At 34.7% G+C, this 21471-nt stretch overlaps 1 protein-coding gene across 3 annotated transcripts in view; it reads right to left on the bottom strand.

Annotated features, from left to right (window-relative positions):
- LOC131072799 (uncharacterized) overlaps positions 1-21471 on the bottom strand; it is a 276797-nt gene that overhangs the window by 73357 nt on the left and 181969 nt on the right. For all 3 annotated transcript variants that reach the window (XM_058009093.1, XM_058009100.1, XM_058009109.2), the window contains one exon: positions 11368-11437. In XM_058009093.1, coding sequence (XP_057865076.1) covers positions 11368-11437 — 70 coding nt within the window. The remainder of the gene's footprint in view (positions 1-11367; positions 11438-21471) is intronic.

The raw sequence follows: 21471 nt of genomic DNA, 5'->3' as shown, positions 1-21471 counted from the left end.
ACTACTTGCACATACCCCATTTCTGCCTCTCCTGACTTTCTAACTCACACTCTAGCTCTTGCTCTGCCTTTCCGGACTCCACGAGCCTTCAACAATCTCACTCAATCGACGTCTCCGTTCACATTTCTCTCTGATACATAGGGATCTCCATACTAACCCCTCACCTAGCTCTTGATTAGTACCAGTACGTCGTTGGTCTTTATTTGGACGTAGGGGCATTAATTGCCTAAGGTATGACGTTTTCTCGTATCCCTCTCTTCCCTACGATTTCGTTCCTCGTACCGCTGCAGTATTTGCTACCGACGACGTTCACAGTTGGTTTCTTCCCTCTGTTCTTGTCGTTCAATGAGGTTCCATGCCAATAACCTCGGAAGGCTCCCAAGAAGATCAAATACGACCGAGTTGATTGTGAGTTTGCCATGTACGGTGCCTTCAGGGACCGCTCTCTCCTGAGCTTCCCTCTGCAGGTACTGGGTAACCGAAACCTCCCACAAGTGCACCAAATCCCCCGTTAATGGATCTTCTTGCGCTTCCACCTGGGTGACTTGTTCCTGTGTATCATTGTCGGTAACAATCAACTGTTGCTCGAATGGTCGACCCATCAGTGCCTACCGCCTGCCGCCATATTGATCTCCAGAATTCGAATCGGCAATGGTGCCAAAATGTTTGCTACCTTAAGTCTTAGTATGAATTACAGAGCAACAAAATGGAAATATACAGACAATATTCATAAAGCAATTAACCGAACATCACAGAATCACATAGGCCAAAAAGATGTTTCTTTTATTGCATTCAGTAAAATGGATGCACCATCATTACTACTGTCGGGGTTCCTTACAAGTACATTTATACTACTTGGCGGTTGGCGGAGGTACCAACTGCCGCAACTGCCAACTAACCCTATGGACCCCCTTCAGCCAATTAATTACATAACAAAACATAACAAAAGGTATTATTCCATTTTTCCACCTAACAGAGATCTCTTTGGCTGCAATCTTAATGTATCTCCCATTTTCAATGTAGCAGATCTACTAGCAAAGGATAGGGTCGAGACAGCAAATTCATCTCTCAAAAATCAGTCTGCAGTAGTCTCTGCTCCACCACAAATACAATGCATTCTGGATAAGCGGTTGTGGATGAAGACTTGTGAGTATTTTCAGTATCTCATCAAATGGAGCAATCATTCCGTGGAGCAATCATTCCGTTGAAGATGCTTCTTGGCTCACAAAGGATGAGATCAATAAACTGGGTGATTCAATTGCAGGTCTCATTCAGTTTCTTGGCTCCTGTCGCCTTAGCAGATAGCAAGGAAACTTCCTGCCTCCTGTCGCCTGAGTGACAGGAATTTAGTTTGAAAGGGGGCTTTAACTGCTTGGCCATTATGCTCTTCTAACCTGACAGTCTTACTTGTCGGTTTGCAACAGCAGTTAGGCGGTGGTTTGGTTGGCAGTCGACAGTTCGAAGGAGGCTTCAAAGGGGCACAAATGAGAGGCCGTTAGTTAGTTGACGATTGGCTTTTCCCAAGCAACTAGTAACCTTATTTGAAGGGGCTTGATAGTTAGAGACAAGGTGGGACAGTGAAAGGAAACACATAGTTTGCACAAACTAAGCGTTGGTTGAAGGAAACGAATGAATTGAAGTCCCAGATGTCTGTGAAAGACGAATGTTGAACACTGCGAATGTGTTGAAGGAGGAATCTCTGTAATTGTTTGGTCATTACTATGGATAATTGGTTGTCTCCTGTCATAAACCAATATTGGATTTTTTATTTGAAATTCTTCCTATTTCTTTGGATGTGTATGAGACTACAGAGTATCTGCTTGTTCTTAATTTCAGTTAAATAAATCTATTCTGAAATTCTTTTTCAAACTTTGTCTGTAATAAGAAAGTTTGATCCAAAACTATGTTTGAAAGGTGAATTTGTTTAGGTGACCAGTGAGGCTTGCCATCACAACCATTCTCTAGTTGACAAACTAGTCAAAACTCACAGTCGAATCAGCAAAAGATCAATAAGATTATCAAAAATCAAGGATACACGGGGGTGCATCCTCTACCCTGGAAGCAGGCATCCCTGTCCTCTAGGCATTTCGGCATGACGAGATATCAAGGGGACGTCCCCTTGCCATCCCCACTATCTAGGAATTTGTAGGAAGTAGGGGAAACGTGAAGAGCACACAAATATATTAAGAGGGGGGGTGAATCAGTATATTAACAATTTTTTCCTTTTTCAACTTTAATCATAAGCATATAACTTATCTCGTAAACATGTTCATTGTATATTGTCGTTCACATGAACTTTAACTATTGTGAACACAAATAGAACACAAGATACATACATGGAAACCCTTACGGGAGAAACCCATGGCAATAAATGCTTATATGAATATCTTCTTTTACAATATTTGGAGGCACCAACCCCTAAGTTTATTTGTGAGCACCAACCCACTGGAAACATCAACTCCCACAACTGAGCACCAACTCAGCAAGAGACACCAATCTCTTTTGTATGAGGCACCAACCTCCAAATCAGAACTAGTTTCCACCTTGATTGTTGCATTTTCAATGAATGATGGACAATTCAATCTTTTCTTCCTCAAACTCTCTTCTTCAACCTGCCAAAATGGTGACAAAGAATCTACCACAAAACTGATGACAATCTTCTCACAAAAACTCTTACAAATCTGCCATCCTATTTTTACACAACTTTCTTTGATATGCTTCATAATGCTACTCCAAACACTTATTTATCTCTACATGAAATCTGCTCATTATATCCATCACAAGATCTTCATAAATGTGCTAATAATTTCCTTGGGAAACTCTTCATAGCTGTGATCTGCACTTATTCCTCTCTATGACTGGCCAAGGAACTCTTACAGACTATCTTTAAATCTGCATATTCTGCTTCTCTATATCTTTATTATTTTATCTTCACGCTACACTCCACACATCACACATATCTCTGACATAACACACACATTGTTCTCATTCCATACACTCTACTCAACTAAAGAATGATTTTAAATTTCTTTTTATATCTTTCATGACTTTTCATAGAAAGATTATGTCTTTTCAATATGGAAAGCTTTGTGTCTTTTCATCGATCGCTTTACTTAGACGTGTGTTATTTGTGATGAATTATACCTCTAAACATTATTGCATAATTAAATCACATCCTTACCTTAGGAAAGGTGATAACTAATCTCACTTTTAACTACTCCTTGTTTATAATAATGTTCAAACAATTCGTTGATTTTCTTAATCGAATTCTTCTTCTTACAGGACTTGAATAATAATCTCCATGCCTCATGTCTGATCGAGTTTTAATAGATTGCCTTTCTCGACCATTGTATTTGCTTTGTTGTTTAAACTGTTTCTGTTTGGAGTGGTTTGCAGAACTGATTCAATATAGTCATTGCTGTGAACTCTACTTCAATCTGCCATCCTTCGGCTGTCATCATAAGGAGGATTATTTCTGCATATTATTTTTCTTATTGTCTTTGGGGCTGTCAAAAATAAATTCAGGAAACTGCGCTGATGCTATGAGAGTATATCTTCAATGAATTGATCTGAATACAAATTTGTTCGCCATCTCAATACAATCATATTTGTCATGTTTCTTCACTTAATAAATCGCTTCACAAAGTGTTTTCCATTCTTTATAATTAGTGATGTCGACAATATACAATCTCCCTCATATCACTGCTCATTATAGATAATCTTTGATTAATCTGAAACTTGTTTGCTCTTTAACATCAAAGACGTGTTCTTTGTAACTTTAATATAACCAATGTCTTCTAACAAGTCGCTGTCCTTTATATTCTCTTGGTCGCTGTCATAAGAAATTCTTTAACATCGACACTGCATATTTTAATTAACTTGATCTGCATTTCATATTAATTTTTGCCTTCTAATACCAAACACGAGTCGTTTGTTTCCTATCATAATCATAATCCTTGAATTGGCTGGCTCTGTAGACCATAAACTGATCATAGATGAAGTTGGCTTTGGAGTGAGTAATGATGGCTTCAATCACACCTCTTTCTTGTATTAGTCAAACAATGTGTTATCTTTAACACAGCACACCTGTATTATCACGTGTCTTCTAACTTGGTCAAATGGCATATGTTTACAACTTTACATTAATCTTTAAATCGCTGCCTTTTAAAAGGACATATCACATTCTTAATGAAGTTGCTTAATAAATATAAACAACACCACATCTCTTAAATAGGCAAATTGATCTCATACAAATCGCACTATTGAAACACTCCTTGCAAATCTTCTATTATCGCTGGTTAAGAGCACATGATGAAGTCTATTGTCATAGGTTGAAGAAGTCGATCAATATCTCAACCATCTTCTATAATCGTTGATGAAGTCAGCCATCTTAAAACTGAATTTGTTTATTCAAAAAGATTGCTGCATTTCAAACATTAAATATTCTTTCATAGAATTACTTTCTAGTCACCCTTTAGACATATTACTTTGCTGCCAATGATACATTTCACTGCCTTCAATCAATCGCATCCTTTTCTAATTCCCACCTTTATATCAGTCACTGCTTTTTAATTGCCATTCAAAACATCATTCACTGTGCCACACTGATGTAATGCTCAATATTGAAATATATAGGAAATTTGCCCCACAATCAATTGTAATTGTTACTGCTGCTATACTCCTCCATGTTCATGGTCTTCTCATACTGACTAATAATTCTGTTTCATTCATCTTACATAGACTTCTACCATTTTACAAAACTGATATACAACCTTTGTGCAATGATGTTCATGCATGATTACTATCTATAATCTGATCATAAGAATTCTCTCTAAACTTTGATATCAATGACCAACTTATCTTCTTGTCTTCTGGATATCAATGATAATATTTCATTTGGATTGTGTATTAAGCTCTTTGATATAAATCACAGCTATCCAATTCCTTAATTAATGGCATTCTCACCTTTGACATCAATGACAACATTCTCCCAAAACGTCCCCATGCAGTCTAAGATGTCCCTTGGCTGTCGCTGGGATGGCTAGGCATCCCCTGTGGCTGGGGAGTATTGTAGTTTCTGTGCCGTTTTCATATTATTGATTTATACGGTTTCTGATTTTGGAGTGTTGTTATCAAATCATATCATTGATTTATACAGGTTAGCAAATTTTAGGAGTTTTTCCTTGTATCATGTTGTTTGTAAGTGGTTTAGCCATTAGAACCACTGAAAACAATTATTCCAGCCACCATACTATTGTTTTAAATGAGGTTTTACATGTTTATGACTCTTGCAACTTCATTTCTGCTTGCATACAATTTAATTTGCACAAATTAATGAAGCTTTCTGCTACAGTAGAGTTGTAGGATCTATTAGAACTCAAGAAAGTTATTGTATTGCTCAATTAAAGATTTTATATTTTTTAGCTCATAATGAAAATAGTATGGTTCAGCAAAAACATGGTGATAGGTTCATAAGATAGCCTTTAGCATTGCAAGAGATTGAGGATATCCTCAAGCATTGGAGAGAAAACACAATTTGCTAACAAATCAATAAGAAGCATAATGTGACTTGGTTGAATTCCTTTCCTAATCTAATTCAAGAGTGGAAGGGTAAAATCATGGATCTCCTCACTTGCCTCCCTAAGATGTGCATTTATTTTGTTGATAAACTAATTAATCCTACACACTTCTTTGTTATTTCCCCTGAACTAGTCAAATTGTTTTTCAAATAAATGATCAAGTTTCAAGGGTTGCTACAAAATGTTCTAGAAAATGCTCTCATGATTTATTTACATATTGATATTGTTGTTATCAGTTATTGACATCTCTCTCTCTCTCTCTCTCTCTCTCTCTCTCTCTCTCTCTCTCTCTATCTCTCTAATATATTAATATATTTTGAAAAAATCTTGTGTGTGTATGTATGTATATCATCATCCCCTGCCATCCCCTAAAAATGGTCCTCAGCTGCGATCCCTGAAACGTGGTGGAGCAGAGTAAAAAATGCATGCAATGATCATGGAGAAATTCAAAAGATATAAAATCTACACATCAAAATGTTCCTTTAGGATTACAACGCAGTATCATACTATTTGGGGGAAAACCTAGAAATCTACAATGTAAAAACGCCTTAAACCTATTGTTGGGAAGCCCTCAAGGTCTATATCCCTTTCTCTTTTGTTTTAGCTCTGCAACCTTTTTCATCGTCTTTCTTAATTGAAACCCTGCATATACATGTCTTTCAACACCATCGAACAATCTTGGGGGAAGAACCAAGGTCATCTGCAATTGTGTAGGCTGCCCATGTCTATTTGCATCATCTCCACATGGCCACACACTTGAAAACATGTCCTTTACAAAACAATCATAACCCTTTGAACACGCATCATGTCTTTAAGGTGTCCACAAGTACCAAGACGTGTTTGAAAGTCTTCCCTTGCCTAATTGCAGAGGTGTTTGAAATTCTTCCATTGCCTAATTGCATCCATTTTGAGATCAATAATAGCATCCTAGGTTGTGTAGGGAATTAGGTAAAGTTTTTTGTTCAAACAACAAAGTTTTGATACTATGCATGCCAAATTAGTGGAGAAGAAAAACACTTGGAAACTTTGACAAGGGAAATGAGAAAACAAGAGTTAAAGGAAAGGCATGTCAGGATAGACAATTTGAAATTCTGACAAGGAAATGGAAAAAAGTTGGGGTTGGAGGAAAGGCATGCTAAATAAGAAAGTTTGAAATCCCAACAAGGTAAGAGAAAAAGGGGGGTCCAAAGGAAAGGCTTGTCAGGAAGGGAAACTCCCAAATTCCTAAAGCTCCGCCAAATCCTTGGAAATTGAAGTAAAAACCTTCACACTTAATTCTTTTGCAAGTTTAAGGCATGTGACAAAATAATGAAAGAAAAGCACAAAAAGACCAAGGATCCCCATTGGATTGTAAGTGATGAGCACTATAAGGGTTTAAAACTAAAAATTCTAGAAAAACCTAGAAAGATCCAAGAAAACCCAAAAAACCTTAAAGGATCCAAGAAAATCTAGAAAAACTTAGCAAGCTCTAGAAACCCCATAGAGTTATAGGACACCCCATAAAACCCAAAAAGAAAAAAGATTCAAAATGTTTTAGGGTTTAGGGTTTGGGGTCAAGGTCAATAGGGTCTAGCAATAAATCTAAGGCAACAAAGATGACACAAAGATAGAGAAAATTTTCGATCACTAGGATAGGTACCAACATTGGCTCTAGTTTGGGATGTGTCTCATGCAAGCATAGGAAGAATCCAACTATCTCCATAATGCAGACCAAAGGAAGGCAGTGTCAACGCAAAATAAGGCAAAATACAAAGAAAGAGAGATGAATATATACATAGGCCCAAAGAAAGCCTCATACCATCATGAGAAGTATTGCTTGAGATGACAACCATGTATTGGCAACTCCATGAACTCTCCATCTAGACTCTTGAGATAAAATGTGTCTTGATCACACTTGTCTACAAATTGATTAGCTCTGACTGGAAGGCACCAAATTTTGCATATTTGCCTTTATCTTCAGATCTCACATTTCTCATGAGGCTGATATTCCCTACCTATAAGTCTCTCTAAACTAACTTCTCATCAAACAAACACTTCATCTTTTGTTGTTGCAACAAATTTCTTTTATGTGCAGCCCTTATGGTTTCTTCAAGTTGGGTCAACTCATGCACTCTCATGAAAATGGCATCATTTTCCTCTCCCTCAATTTGCTATAATAGTTTGTATATCGGCAAATGAAGAGTGATTGGCATTTTGGCTTCCATTCCAAAGCCTAAATCAAAGAGACTATTAGGTAAAACCAAACAGCAAATTCAAGTTTATAATCCCATCTTTTCTTACTTGAATCTAGTGTCTTCTTGATGATCATCATGATGCACTTGTTACTACATTCAACTTGGCCATTTGCTTGTGGATGATAGCAAGAAGAATGTGTTATAGCTAGAACACATCTCAAGAAGGTCATGGGATCAAAAACACAATGCATTATCAACAATTATTCTTGTAAGCATACCAAACCTTGTGAATATGTTTTCAGCAAGAAGTCAATCACCACTTTAGATACAGTATTTCTAGCAGGGATTGTCTTGTCCCATTTGGTAAAGTAGTCAATGGCTACAAGAATCCATTTATAAGCTTGATCTTTCAACAATCTCCCCAGCAAAATTAATATACCATTGTTGAAATGGAGCCTCAACTAATATAGATGCGAGGGGTGGTGCACCTACAAATAAAAAACTATTTCTTTGCACCATGAGTCATTCTTCAAAGGGAAAGGAAAAGATGCTGAATCAGAATTTACTTGATCTACTTCTGCTACATCCAAGTTTGTATCTAGCATTAGCTTGGCAAGGCCTTGACTCTGACCAGCTTTGTAGTCTGCACCTCCATGTCATACTCTTGAATCTTATTGATCCACACGCATATTTTGCCTGAAGCCTCTTGCTAAACAAAGATGTCCCTCATAGCAGTATCAGGCACATACGCAATGATTCTAGCTCCTATGAGATACGGCCTAAAGTTTTTAACAGCCTTCACAGGAGCATAAGCATGCTTTTCTATGATGGATTAGTTAAATTCAACATTTTGCAATGACTTGCTAAAAAAGGCAATCGGATGTTTGTACCCATCAGCATTTTTCTAAAGCAAAACAACAACAATGGTGTAGAAGAAAGAAAAAGAGAACAATTCAAAAGGCTTTAAGTAGTCAGGGCTTGCCAATATTAGTGCCTTTTTGAGTGCATCCTTAATTTCATGAAGTTGTCAGTTGATTCTTAATAATTTGACAAGAAGGGAAGAGCGGAGTTGGAAGATGCATACTTAGGAAGGGAAATACACAGCAGATGAAAAACAAGTAAGACATAAGCACAGATCTAATATGTCTTAGATTGACTAGAAACAGGACATGAGAGATAGAAGTTGCTCCCCTGCCTTGAAGAGTTAGCCTTGGAAAAGGTTTGCTTGACATCGTAGAATATGTAAAATCTTAACTCTTCTCTACAGATCTGGCCTTTTTTTTTTGAACCAACTTCACTGAAGTTATGCCTTGCTCTTGTTCTGACATGGCCTGGAATTCCTCGAGGAGGCAAAGGTGCAAGATCTCAAAAGGACTATTTTGATAGTCATATAAGATCTTATGTTTGAAAGGATCATTGTTTAGGACTAATATAGCTTAATTGTGGCTTTCTAGGTTTTGTTTTTCCTACATAGCCTAATATTATGGAATAAAGATGTCCTCTCATATTTAGATAGCTATGCATGCTTTCAATCTTGGGAAATTGATATTATCATAGAATTCGCTGTTCTCATCTTCTTTCATTTTTATTTCTTTGTTAAGGTTCCTTCTAATTCATTTTAGTCCACACAATCTTGCTTACGTGCATTTGATATTGACTTTTGTCTATTAAGATTTTCTGAAATATTATCCTTAAACAGAATCAACACACTAATCCAACGAGGCATAACTAGTAAACAAACAGCACATACCATAAAGAGACACACACCAAATGCTAAGATATAAATAGAGTGATACAATGCTCACTTAGGACTTATGTAAATAAATTGGAAAGATATGATACAATATTAGAGGATAAAAGGATCTATGAAAATGAAACATATCGACATAGTTATAAAAAAAAGAAAAAGGAAAAGAGTGTTTTTTGGTTAACCACCAAGGGCAACAAAAGTTTGGTGTATGAGACCCACCTTATGCAAGCATTCAACAAGGTGATTGCTCTTCCATTTCCTTTATACATTGTTCAATAAGACTTATAAACCTAGCCCCCTCTAGATTCAAACTTGTGACTTTAACCATGGAGTACACATACCTTCAATGATAGGCCAACTCAAGCTGTGAAACAAAAAGGGCGATCTACATATTCAACTTATAAGACTAGCTAGTGAAAAAAAAATGCTTCACTACAAAGAAATGTTGATTGGATTAATGTGTACATTCAAAATCTACTACGATGCATGCCTCCACCAATTTTTCCTCTAACAAGGATTAGTCTGATTGATTTGAATCTGTTGAAAACCATTGTTTGTTATTTTCACTATAACCTTATTAGACCTCTTGCCTCAGCAAATTACTTATTTATGATTGCTTGGTTTACTCAGTGATTGTTAATGTTGTTTTGATTACCTGTGTCTTCTAATATGGCTTCTCTAAAATTATCTTCCCGATTAGATTTTCTACAAATAGGGTATTTCCTACTGCAGTGATTATATCCTTTGTTTACATTCTTATTATTGTTTTCTCTATTGGAAGTTTCATGGTGGGTGAAAGTCTTTTGATTGGTGTTAAAGTTTGATTCATTTCCATTTATTTATATGAGGGTTCACTGGCTGTTTTTCAGCATGAAGAAGTGTTAAGAAGAAAACAGGTTACAAATTCAGGTCACGTGAAGAGTTGAACATTAGTCATCTTGAGTCCAGTACTTTGACTTTACTAGTATATATGCATTTTACTGATATTGTATGAGTATTTTTGCTTCTGCCCTTTCTGATTCATTACAATTCCTGGCAAATAGCTATTTCTAGGGGGGCAATGTAACCTAGTAAATGGTCTAAGACTTTAACATGGAATTGGTACATCAGCACAATGTCTTTTTTATTTATCCGTGGAGAAAACGTTTTGGTTAACGGATGTAAGCTTTCCTAATGAATTGCACTTTTCAACAAAACGTATAAGGATTCAGTCTTTCTTGCGCAAGTTGCTAGTTGCTACCATATACTCTAACTGACATGGCATTTTATATGCATTTCCCTCAGTTAACCTCTACACAAATTTAAAAGCACTTGTTCCAATAAGGAAAATCAAATGCAAGGTGCTTCTATCTTTCTACCAGAAAGGACCGTATATATAGGCAAATTGTTTAAATTGTGATTACTGGCAATAGCTATCATAATTTATAGTGAACTGTGCCATAGATAAATGCCTTTCCTACCACAGTTTGTCTAGTTGATATAGTGGCCTTTGACACTATTCCTATTGACAAGTTTCCAAATGAAAACCAGACTAATAAATTGTAGCCATTCATTTTATATTGCACCGAACCTTCAGCAGTTAAGATATGAACATAAGCACCATCTAAATGGACAAAAGAAAATATTAACCAAGTCAGACCTACAGATAAATAAAAGCCACCTTTTATTTCGGGCCACTTTTGGGATGGAAAATTCCATGTTTATTCAATTTAAAAAATAAACAAGACATTTTGATTTTCATACTTTGGTACTCTAGTTTCTTCATTCCAATATTCCAAACATGCAACAAATTCATTCAAGAAATATACAAGATATGATTTGTAGACAAAAGAAAGGGGAAACATAGAATGGGAGAAAAGTAGACCAAATTGTCGCTTCCTTTCAACTGCCCTAATGGAGAGCTTGCTGGAACCTCCAAGAGTCCTACTTTACACCTGCAGAATTACAATAAGCATTACTATTGCACTAGAAAATTTTAAAAGAATAACTAACACACCTGCATCTTTATGTTAATTTATATCCTAGATGGTAGACGGTGACATAGAAAAGATCAGTTTGAGAAATAATAGAAAGCAACAAAACAAAGAGAGAAGAAAGTCAAAAGGGAATTCTGATAAACTATGCACACAAGAGCAAAATATACTTCCAAAGAAGACTTGCTGTAAATCTTTGGCCCAGAGTCTAACTAATCTACAACTGCGTCTGCCTTTGCATCCTTCATTGTGGTATAAATAATAATATCATTTACAGATTTTTGTGGACAAGAGATGAGGACTCAGATAGAGATGGAGGTGGAAACTAGTTCATTGAAAAAAAAGACTTTTCTCGTGCCTTTTCACCTTATTCTACTTCATGGTGATGGTGAAGAAAAGGTGTCGCATCATTTTTCCTCATCAAAAACATCCTTGCTAATGTATAATTTCTGTGTTGCTGCATCCGCAGGCCGATATACCTTTGACTCTAACTTGTACCCAAGAAAAATACATTTCGAGGACTTTTTGTCCAACTTTGTCCTATGCACCTTGGGGATGTGCATGAACATTGTACACCAAAGCACTCTTTGATGTGGAATCAAGGGCTTCTTCAGGAGTGATAATTTCAAGCACTTTGGTGGGTGCTCGATTCAACCATTTTGCTGAGGCATATATGCAATGTTCAACAGTTTGTTAATCCCATGTTGAAGGTAGTTTAAAAACCCCTTATTACTGAATTTCCCCCACAATCTGAGTAGATAATCTTGAGGGAATGACCACATAACCGTTCTACAATTGCTCAAAATGCTTTGAATTTGTAAAAGACTTGATCTTTGTGTGTTAAGCAATGGACCCACATTTTTCTAAAATATCATCCACAAAAAGCAAACAATACCAACCATGATTATGACTAGGTGTCATGGATCCCATAGATCGATGTGCACCTAATCCAAAAGACTAGTGGCTCGTGCTTTTGCAGCAAGAAAAGGAGCCCAATGTTGCTTCCTAGCAAGATAGTTGTAAAACAACCTTCTATTTCTTCATCAGGGAAAATCCTCATAGCATATATCTTTTACTCAATGCCAGAAGGCCCGAATTGAGATGAACAAATTTTCTATGCCAAACAGTAGTGGATGAATTGGTTGTTATTCTATGGGTCTTGTCTTCATGAGTGACGTCAACCAATTGAAACACTTTTCCAATCCTTAAAGCACAAGCAACAAATGCCAGCAGTGTGAGATTTGTCTCAAATGAGAAAACATTTCCCAGCATCATGTTGATCAGACTGAACCTTCAAGTTGTGCTCTAGCAATTGACTTACTAGTAAGAGGTTATTTGTTAACACTAAAACAAATATAACTGAAGTTGCAGGATACGCCAGCCCCCTCCCTTGGTACACATATCGCTATACTTGATACAAATATGGATACAATACATCACTGATACGTATCCTCACATCTTCAAAAAATTGTGTTTTTAAAGCCATGCCAAATTTGTATAGATTCAGTTTCCTAAAAAGTACCTCAAGTATTCAAAAATATACAGTAAAATCTTAAATTTGTGGACAAACTATTTTTTTTTATAAATAAATATAGCCATGAAGAATTCGTACAACTATTGTGTCATGGGCATTTTTTCTGAAGATTCTTTTGCACAAATTTTCTAAATGTTTTTTTCTTGCTCGACATTTCTAGGTTTTTCACATGTGTTTTTCCCTACCTAGGTTTTTTTTACCAAAGGTGACAGAACTATGCTCTTTGTTTCGGAATTTTGATGTGAATTTTCAACCATAAATAAAATTGATAGCAAACATATATTATTAGTACTTGTAGTAGACAATACTATTACATTCAGTGAAGCCCAATTAATCAATTGTTTTGCACCAATCAAAAGTGGTTATTATTTTTGTTTTCAAAATAAACTTGATTTTTATAGAGTTGAGATTTATATTTTTAAATTAATATATTGCAGAAATTATTTATCTACACTATAATTGGTTTTAAAAGTTTGGTGTTATAGGAGCAAATTTTTAAGAATAATTTTCGGTTTTTTTGCATTTCTTTATATTTAAAAAAGAAATGTCTATTTTAAATAGTTTGTTTTCATTTTTTATTAATAATATAGTGATTTTTCTATATAGATATATAAATTATAATCATTTTTTTAATTTCTCGAAAGATAGATTACAAAATCAATGAGCTATTTTATAGGGAGTTGATTCATATTAAAATAATATTATATTTATTCTATAATGGTTATCTTAATTGTCATCTTAGTTATCTTTTTTCCGTTTGTTTAGTGCAATTACTGCTTCTTTTTTATTAGGTGTAGTTAGCCTTTTAGCTTTTTAAGAGTATTTAGCTTTTTAGCTTCAATTAAACGGTTTGTTCTTTTTAGAACATTGTTAAGTAATTCTCTATATATACATTGTATATTCATGAATAAAATTCATTCGACTATTTGAGCAATTAATTTTTCATGGTATTAGAGAAGGTCAATGGGATTGTTTAAAATTTGGCGAACTTTTTAATAAAAATTTGAGACTTTTGTCGTGGAATTTTTTTCCCATAATTTTTTTTGATATGAAAAAAATCATTAGGGTTTTTTGAAGGAGTTTTTTTTTGAGGCATGTTTACTGGGTCGCGTTTCAAATCGCAGTTTTGTGCAGGGTTTCTTTGGTTCAAAGGTCACAAGGTTCTAAAAAATTTCGTGGACTTTTTTAGGCTGTGTTTTTTTTGGAGTCTTCTTTCTCGTGTTTTTGTCGCTCACTCTTGTCTATTTCACATGATGTGTTGTATTTATTGTGCGATAAGTGTTTTGTTCATGTCTTTTTAGAGATGTGTTCTCCAAACACGTGACTGGTTTTCTCTTTTGCATGCTCGCATGCGCCTTCTTGTGTTGCGTGCGACATTCTGAGTGCTTGCACGCATCACGACAAGGTCTTATTTGTGCCCGTGGTTTTTTTAATTAGTCTGCATAGTCTATTTTTTTCTGCTGACCTGGTTCTTTTTCTTGATTTTCTGCATGTGACAGCAGATTTCTTGATCTTTTGCGACCGTTTTAGGCGGCAGTTTTGACGGTTTTCTGCAACGTGTAAGCTGCCAATCTAAGTGCCTTTTCCCTACGGATAGGGTTTCAAAATTATTTTTATTTCCGTAAAAAAAATCATGGACAAGTCTTTAATTTTTCACTTAAAAAATTATTTGGTGGTTTTAATATTTTTTTCCTAAAAAATTGTTTGCGGATTTTCACGATTTTTTCTTCAAAAATTGTTTGTAGGTTTCCATGATTGTTTCCTCAAAAATTGTTTGTGGGTTTTCACGATTTTTTCCTAAAAAACTGTTTGTTGGAATTTGATTGATTTTTCTCCTCAAAAGTCATGTATCATCTGTAATTTGTGATTTTTGCGTGGGATTTTGTTATTCTGGGGTTTTACCATTTTTTCCACAAAAAGGATGATTTGTAACCTCAACTTTATGGGTTTGTCGATTTTGTCCTAAAATATTGTGTGTTCTCATATGGAGGGTTCCTATTTTAGGGTTTAACGGTTTTTCTACAAAAATCGTGGTATCTTGTAGTCTGTTTTGGAGTTACTGGAGCTAACAGTGCTCAGTGCTCATTTGCAAAAGTTTTTGCGGTTTTTGACAAAATCGTGTTTGTTGCTCATTGGAGGGTTTGTCTATTTTTCCACAAAATCATGGTTTCAGTGTTTTTTTCAACCTAGTAATTCATGTGTGGGTTTTGTAATTCATGTGTGAGCGTTACAATTGGACAGCTTCTGGTACTCTTGGTCATTAACATTCTATAGATCTTAGAATAGTCTCAGAAACAACAAAGTGTTCTGAAAAGAAGGGGCAACCTTCTTTGCATTTGTGATCAAAAGACCTGTAGTGTCTTTTGTAAAGTATTGAGTACAATGACCATTAGGAAGGGCATTAAAATAATATTAGATTTATTCTATAATGGTCATCTTAGTTGTCGTCTTAGTTATCCTTTTTTTAGTTCGTTTAGTGTAACTGCTACTTTTATTAGAAGGTGTAGTTAGCTTTTTAGTTTTTAGCTTTTTAAGTGTAATTAGCTTTTTAGCTTCAGCTTGAAGCCAGTTAAATGGTTTGTTCTTTTTAGAACACCATCATGTAATTCTTTATATACATGTTGTATATTCATGAATAAAATTTATTTGATTATTTGAGCAATTAATTTTTCAATTCACACTATTTAAATTAAATTTAATAAAATATTGCGTTACAAAACAAATATTTTTATTAAAAAAACTCAATTATTGTATGTATTCTTTATAATTATAATTTTGTATAGCTTTTTAAATCATTCTATTTTTTAATACATTTTCAAAATCATAATTTTCTTTTTAATCATTTTAATATATACAAAAAAATTTAATAACTTTTTATGATAAATTTAAATTTCTTTTCATTTAGTCATTAAAAGAAATGCCTATTTTCAACCTAATGTTTATTATGTCAAACGGATTCCTCATATGAAATACATGCATTTTGAAATCAATGATTCAGAATTAGGGAGAAGGATGCAAGATGATAGGATTAATCTCAACTATATACTTACATTTATACTAGTTTAAAAAAATCTTTTATGATAAAAAATAATTTTTCTAATATTATTAATTAGAAAAACAATGTGCATAAAAAGGAAAAAATATATTTTCTACTATTATCTACTTTCAATAAAAAAATATACTTCAATGTTCTTTTTTTACTTTTTTTATTAGCATATCCTATCTTTTTCTTAAGTTTCAAAAAGGAAAAAAAAAATTACCTTTATTCTTTTACTTCTTTGTTTAAGGATTAATTTTTATTAACTTTAAAATTTATTTTAATTATTTATGTCTTTTTATGAAATTACAAATAATAATTAGAAGTAGACAAAGTTATAGATATCTATTATGTCACATTCGATTTTCTCAATACAACAATTCTAACTCAACAATAGTTTTGACTGTTGATCACTTATATATTAATAGAGGAGGTAAATTATAACTAATAATGAAGCCACGCCTCTAATATGAATTCTTAAGTTCTATTCAAAATAATGAGGTCTGATTTGAAAATTGATTTTGAAACTGAAAAATGGCTAAAAATAAGTAATCATTGTTCCTGAAAATGACTTTATGATTGTAGACACTGAAAATTCTACCACTTGCAAGCACTAATTTTACTAATTTTTCCTCGTTAATTAAATAATTTTATTATTTAATTAATTCACTGTCATCCTTCTAATTTAACTTCAATCTTCTGATTCAAATTCAAACATCGAAATTTCCATCTTTTCTCATTTTTAAATAAATTTAATTATCTAATTTTCTTACAATGTTAATTAATTATTTCACCGCCTCACTTTAATTAAATAATCATTATTATTTAATTAAATTATTCCCATCATTAAATACTTATTATAAATTATTTAATTAGTTAACAATGTCCTCTTGATTAAACGATTTTCCAAATTTATTTAATCTCATTTCAAATAAATTTCAATTTCCCTTGAAATTCAAATTAAGTTCACTTACCTTTCATTTCAATTTAATTTCACATTTTTTAAAACGAAAAAATCACTCCTAGTTCAACTTCATTCAATTTCCTACAACACGTTGAAAACACTAAAATTTTGAAACCAAAAATCTCTCCAAGTTCAAGTTCATCCAATCCAACAACACATGTTGAAACTCCTAACTGCCACTAACTCTCAGTGAGTCATTAGTCACCTTTTTTTTAACTAATCCATCAATTCCCCCAACAATTCAATCAATTCTTTTAACTCTCAATCGAATTAGTCTAACTGAATCATACAATCAGTTGACAATTCAATCAATCATTCAGTCTAATTGAATCATCCAATCAGTTAACAATTCAATCAATTCTTCTAACACTCGATCAATTTAGTTTAACTGAATCATGCAATTAGTTCATGATGTAAATATATCCCATCAACTTGCCTCATAAAATTTGAGCCATTGATCATCTCTATTCTTAAATTGATATCAACCATCAAATCAAATTCTCAAAGTCTGAAAAATTCAGGTTCAATTCTCAATCATCACAGTCACTATCTTCATATTCTTGTGCTTCTATTTTGCAGATTTTCATAAAGCACGATTCTAAGAGCCATACTTCAACACAAGGAGAAGAACGAAATAGAGGCTAGATGCATTGAATTGGAACTGAAGTTTGATTTACTTTGATTATTTCATTCAATTGCTGATTTCCATATGCATTCCTTTATTGATTTGCAATTGAGAATTTTGTGATAGAATTGGGCTTTGTGGTTGCCTAATTAGTCTATTACATCATATTTTCCCTCAAATTTTCAAGCACGTACAATGATAATGTGTTGTATGTACAACAGAATATGCCCCAATCGGATAGTTGTTTCTAATTAGATCCTTATACTCCTGTTGTAATCATTGGCGTTGTGTCTGGATATTACTTTGTGCTTTGCGTCCTTCACCTTGTAATTGAATGGGTAGATACCCCCCTCTTACTTGAATATCTAATGCCTCTTCTGAGCAATGCAGTATAAAATAAGGATAAAAACAATTTAGCCAAAAATAGTGGAAATTTGGGCTCAATTTGGGCTAGAACATACACAATTATGTTAATTAGAGTCATCGAGTCAACAACCAAACCTCAGTCATGCAACTACAAAATTTCTCACACAATTGTTGTTCAATTTACGCATTTGCCAAAAATTGTCATGAAACTGCTTTTAATCTTTCATGCATCTGACCATTAATTTACGCAATTGCTGTCAATCTTTCACACATCTGTTAATTCACATTATGCAATTGCTTGTCAAAAACCAAAAACTGCATCAAGTCACACAAATTGTTGAATTAAGGTCCAAAAACACCTTCAGCTCTGTGATTGACAAGTTCATTAAGGTCAATAGGTTCATCTACACTTTTGTAAGATTAGTTTTATTTAAGGTCCTCTTAGGTCATAAAAAATTTGCAAACATTAGTGCCCTTAGACAAATTGCATTGTAGGAATCAACTATTCTCAAGGAAAAACTAGAATAGCAGATCGCCTAGCATAGGGTCACAACTTTTATCAAATCATCAATCAATGAACCATCATCCTATTTTCAGTTCAAGTTTTTTTTTCAATTTCATAGGTGAACATCCATAGGTTCGTGCTCACAAATTTCCTAGGAATCAAGTTCAAAGGATTGCATATTTTCATCAACACATTGTCAAAAATCTTTAAAACCCAAAAATATAGATTAGATTGTCATCTTTTAGTTGCGTCGTCATCCAAAAACCTCGAAAATCCAAAAACATAGGATCTCATTGTCATTTCCTTAGTTGCATTATCATCAAAATTCCATTAAAAAAAATGTTTAAACATTTACATTCATCAGTGTACAGCTAGATGTCTTTCATGGCCTATACACAATCATAGAGCAAGAGAAATAAAAAATGTCAAGATGCCTCTATCAAGCATGAACAGAATCATTCACCTATGTCTAGCAATGGCTCATTCCAAAGTGATTATATCAATGCCATATCTAGCACATGTGATTCCACACCAAACAGTAAATCAAATGATCACATCTTTCGAGTTTACCCCCAAGGGTTATCCACAATACAAATCCAAGCTAATCCATTGCTTTATACAAATTCCTTGTACAATTCAAAAATCCTAGATCCAATGCCACCATACTCTCCATTCCCAATCAAACCTACTCTAGAGAGTCCCATTAAAAATCCATACCTATCATGCCAAAATATGGACTCCTTCCAAGAATCCCCCATACATATTCAAACTCATTCCCCCATGTCAAGGGGATAATCCAAAGACAAGATAAACAAGTGCTGACTGTAATGTCCCCTTCTCAGCAGTAATCAGCTCAGTTGACCATTAGCCTATTCCGGAGACCCGTAGGCTAGTCGGAAGCAGAAATTAGGGTTTCCTACCTCTAGGAGGATGTTTCAGCATATTCGAAAGCTTGCATGTTGGATTTTGTCAGTTTGGGTTTTGGATTCCTTCTAGATTTCAGAAAGCTTCGCAATGAGGGTACATGCATAGCAAGCAATGGAGTTTGGCTGACTTACTATTTTTAGTAAGTGGAGGCGAAGGCATTAATTTCTCTGGGTTTTTCTGGGTTTTCTGAGAGCTCTGCGATGGTATAACATGCAAATCAATCTGAAGACCTTTTCTAGACTTACTATTTTTAGTAAGTTCGACAGGTGCTCTAAATGTAGTAAAAATCACTTTGGAAACACTTATTATTTTTAGCAATATGCTATTTATAGTAAGTACCATTTTTGGCAGTGGTTCTGCAACTTAGCTCAGTGGCTATTTCTGGCAATGTTATTTTGGTTCAGATGACTTTTTGCAATTCAGTTGCTTGGCTTTAGTTCAAATATGGCAGTGGTTGAAGAAGGTATATTTTATTGATTAAGGCTTTAGATATATTACATCCCGACTTAGGACGGCATGGAGGAGGAAAATATTAATTTTATCCAAATTCTTTTTGGGCAAATTATTTCACCTTCTTTTTGGACGCGAAAGTGCAAATTCATTATTATTATTTTATATACCTTAAGGTATTCCAAAAAGTTCGACTTAAGGGGGGTCATGTTGGGGACGCCATATGCTAAGGAAATAAAATGAAATGCAACACCAAATGAAGATGAAATGAAAGTACATTTGGTTTGGGCACCATTTGGGATGAATTTGAATTTGAATTTGGCCTAGTGAAAAGTTATAAATAGCGCCCTTGGGCTCTCATTTTTGGTAACACTGTAGAAGGAATCACATTATGCCCAATCACCTTCTTAAGGTGAGACACATGGAAGACATTATGTACCGGGTTATCTATAGGTAACTTTGACTCATAAGGCACCTCTCCAATACGTCGTATGATCTTGAACGGTCCATAATAATGTGGCTTAAGTTTATCTGCTCCACTCTTCCTGAGAGTGGAGTGTCGGTAAGGCTCCAGCATAAGGTATACCATATCACTGACCTCAAATGAGCGTTCAACCCTGTACTGATCAGCATATTGTTTCTGTTGATTCTATGCCTTCTGAATGTTTTCCCTCAAGGACCTCATAATATCCTAGCTGTCCTAGAACAAATCCTTGGCGCTAGGTACTCGGTTGTCTCCAAGTAGCAAATCTAGGAAGTTAGGCGCATCATATCCATATAGAGCCATAAATGGAGACATATAGATGGACATGTGGTAGGTCATATTATAGCAATACTCACACACATAGAGCCACCTAACCCATGCTTTTTGCTACCTTGATATATAATTCCGAAGGTATCCCTCCACCCACTTATTGACAATCTTTGTCTGTCCATTTGTCTAGGGGTGGTAACTGGTGCTCGGGGTGAGCTTGCTGCCACTAAGTCTAAACAACTCCAACCAAAAGTGACTCATGAACCTGTTGTCCCTATCATTCACAATACTCCTCGGCAACCCATGAAGTTTCAATACCTCCCTAAAGAACAACTCAGCCACCTGCACCGCTATAAATGTAGTGGTGATCGGAAAAAAAAGTGCAAACTTCGTCACTGTATCCACCACAACATAAATGCAATCTCTCCCTTGGGCTTTGGGTCAGCCCGTGATAAAATCCATCAAAATGCACTCCCACTTCCTACTAGGAATGGGTAGGGGCTGTAATAAACCTGTCGGGAAAGTGTGCTCATGCTTATTCTACTGACAAGTAGGACACTCACGAACATACCTAAGATATTCCCTTGCTAACCTTCTCATGATTGGTTGCAGCAATTTAGATATTCCTCATTATTGCCTATATCCAATATGTGAGGAATTATGCATACTATTTTATCCATATCACGTATATACACTAGATACAAGGGGTGCCTGATCATTATTGCAGAGTATCATGTAGCAAGTTCATAGTCATGTCACCTAGACTGCATAATATCCTAGACTAAGCATAATCATAATCTTATGCATCCCTAGAAGAATGATTACATATTACA

The sequence above is a fragment of the Cryptomeria japonica genome, chromosome 9, assembly GCF_030272615.1.
Source record: "Cryptomeria japonica chromosome 9, Sugi_1.0, whole genome shotgun sequence".
Taxonomy (NCBI): Eukaryota; Viridiplantae; Streptophyta; class Pinopsida; order Cupressales; family Cupressaceae; genus Cryptomeria; species Cryptomeria japonica.
This window is presented reverse-complemented; position numbering and strand designations above follow the sequence as displayed.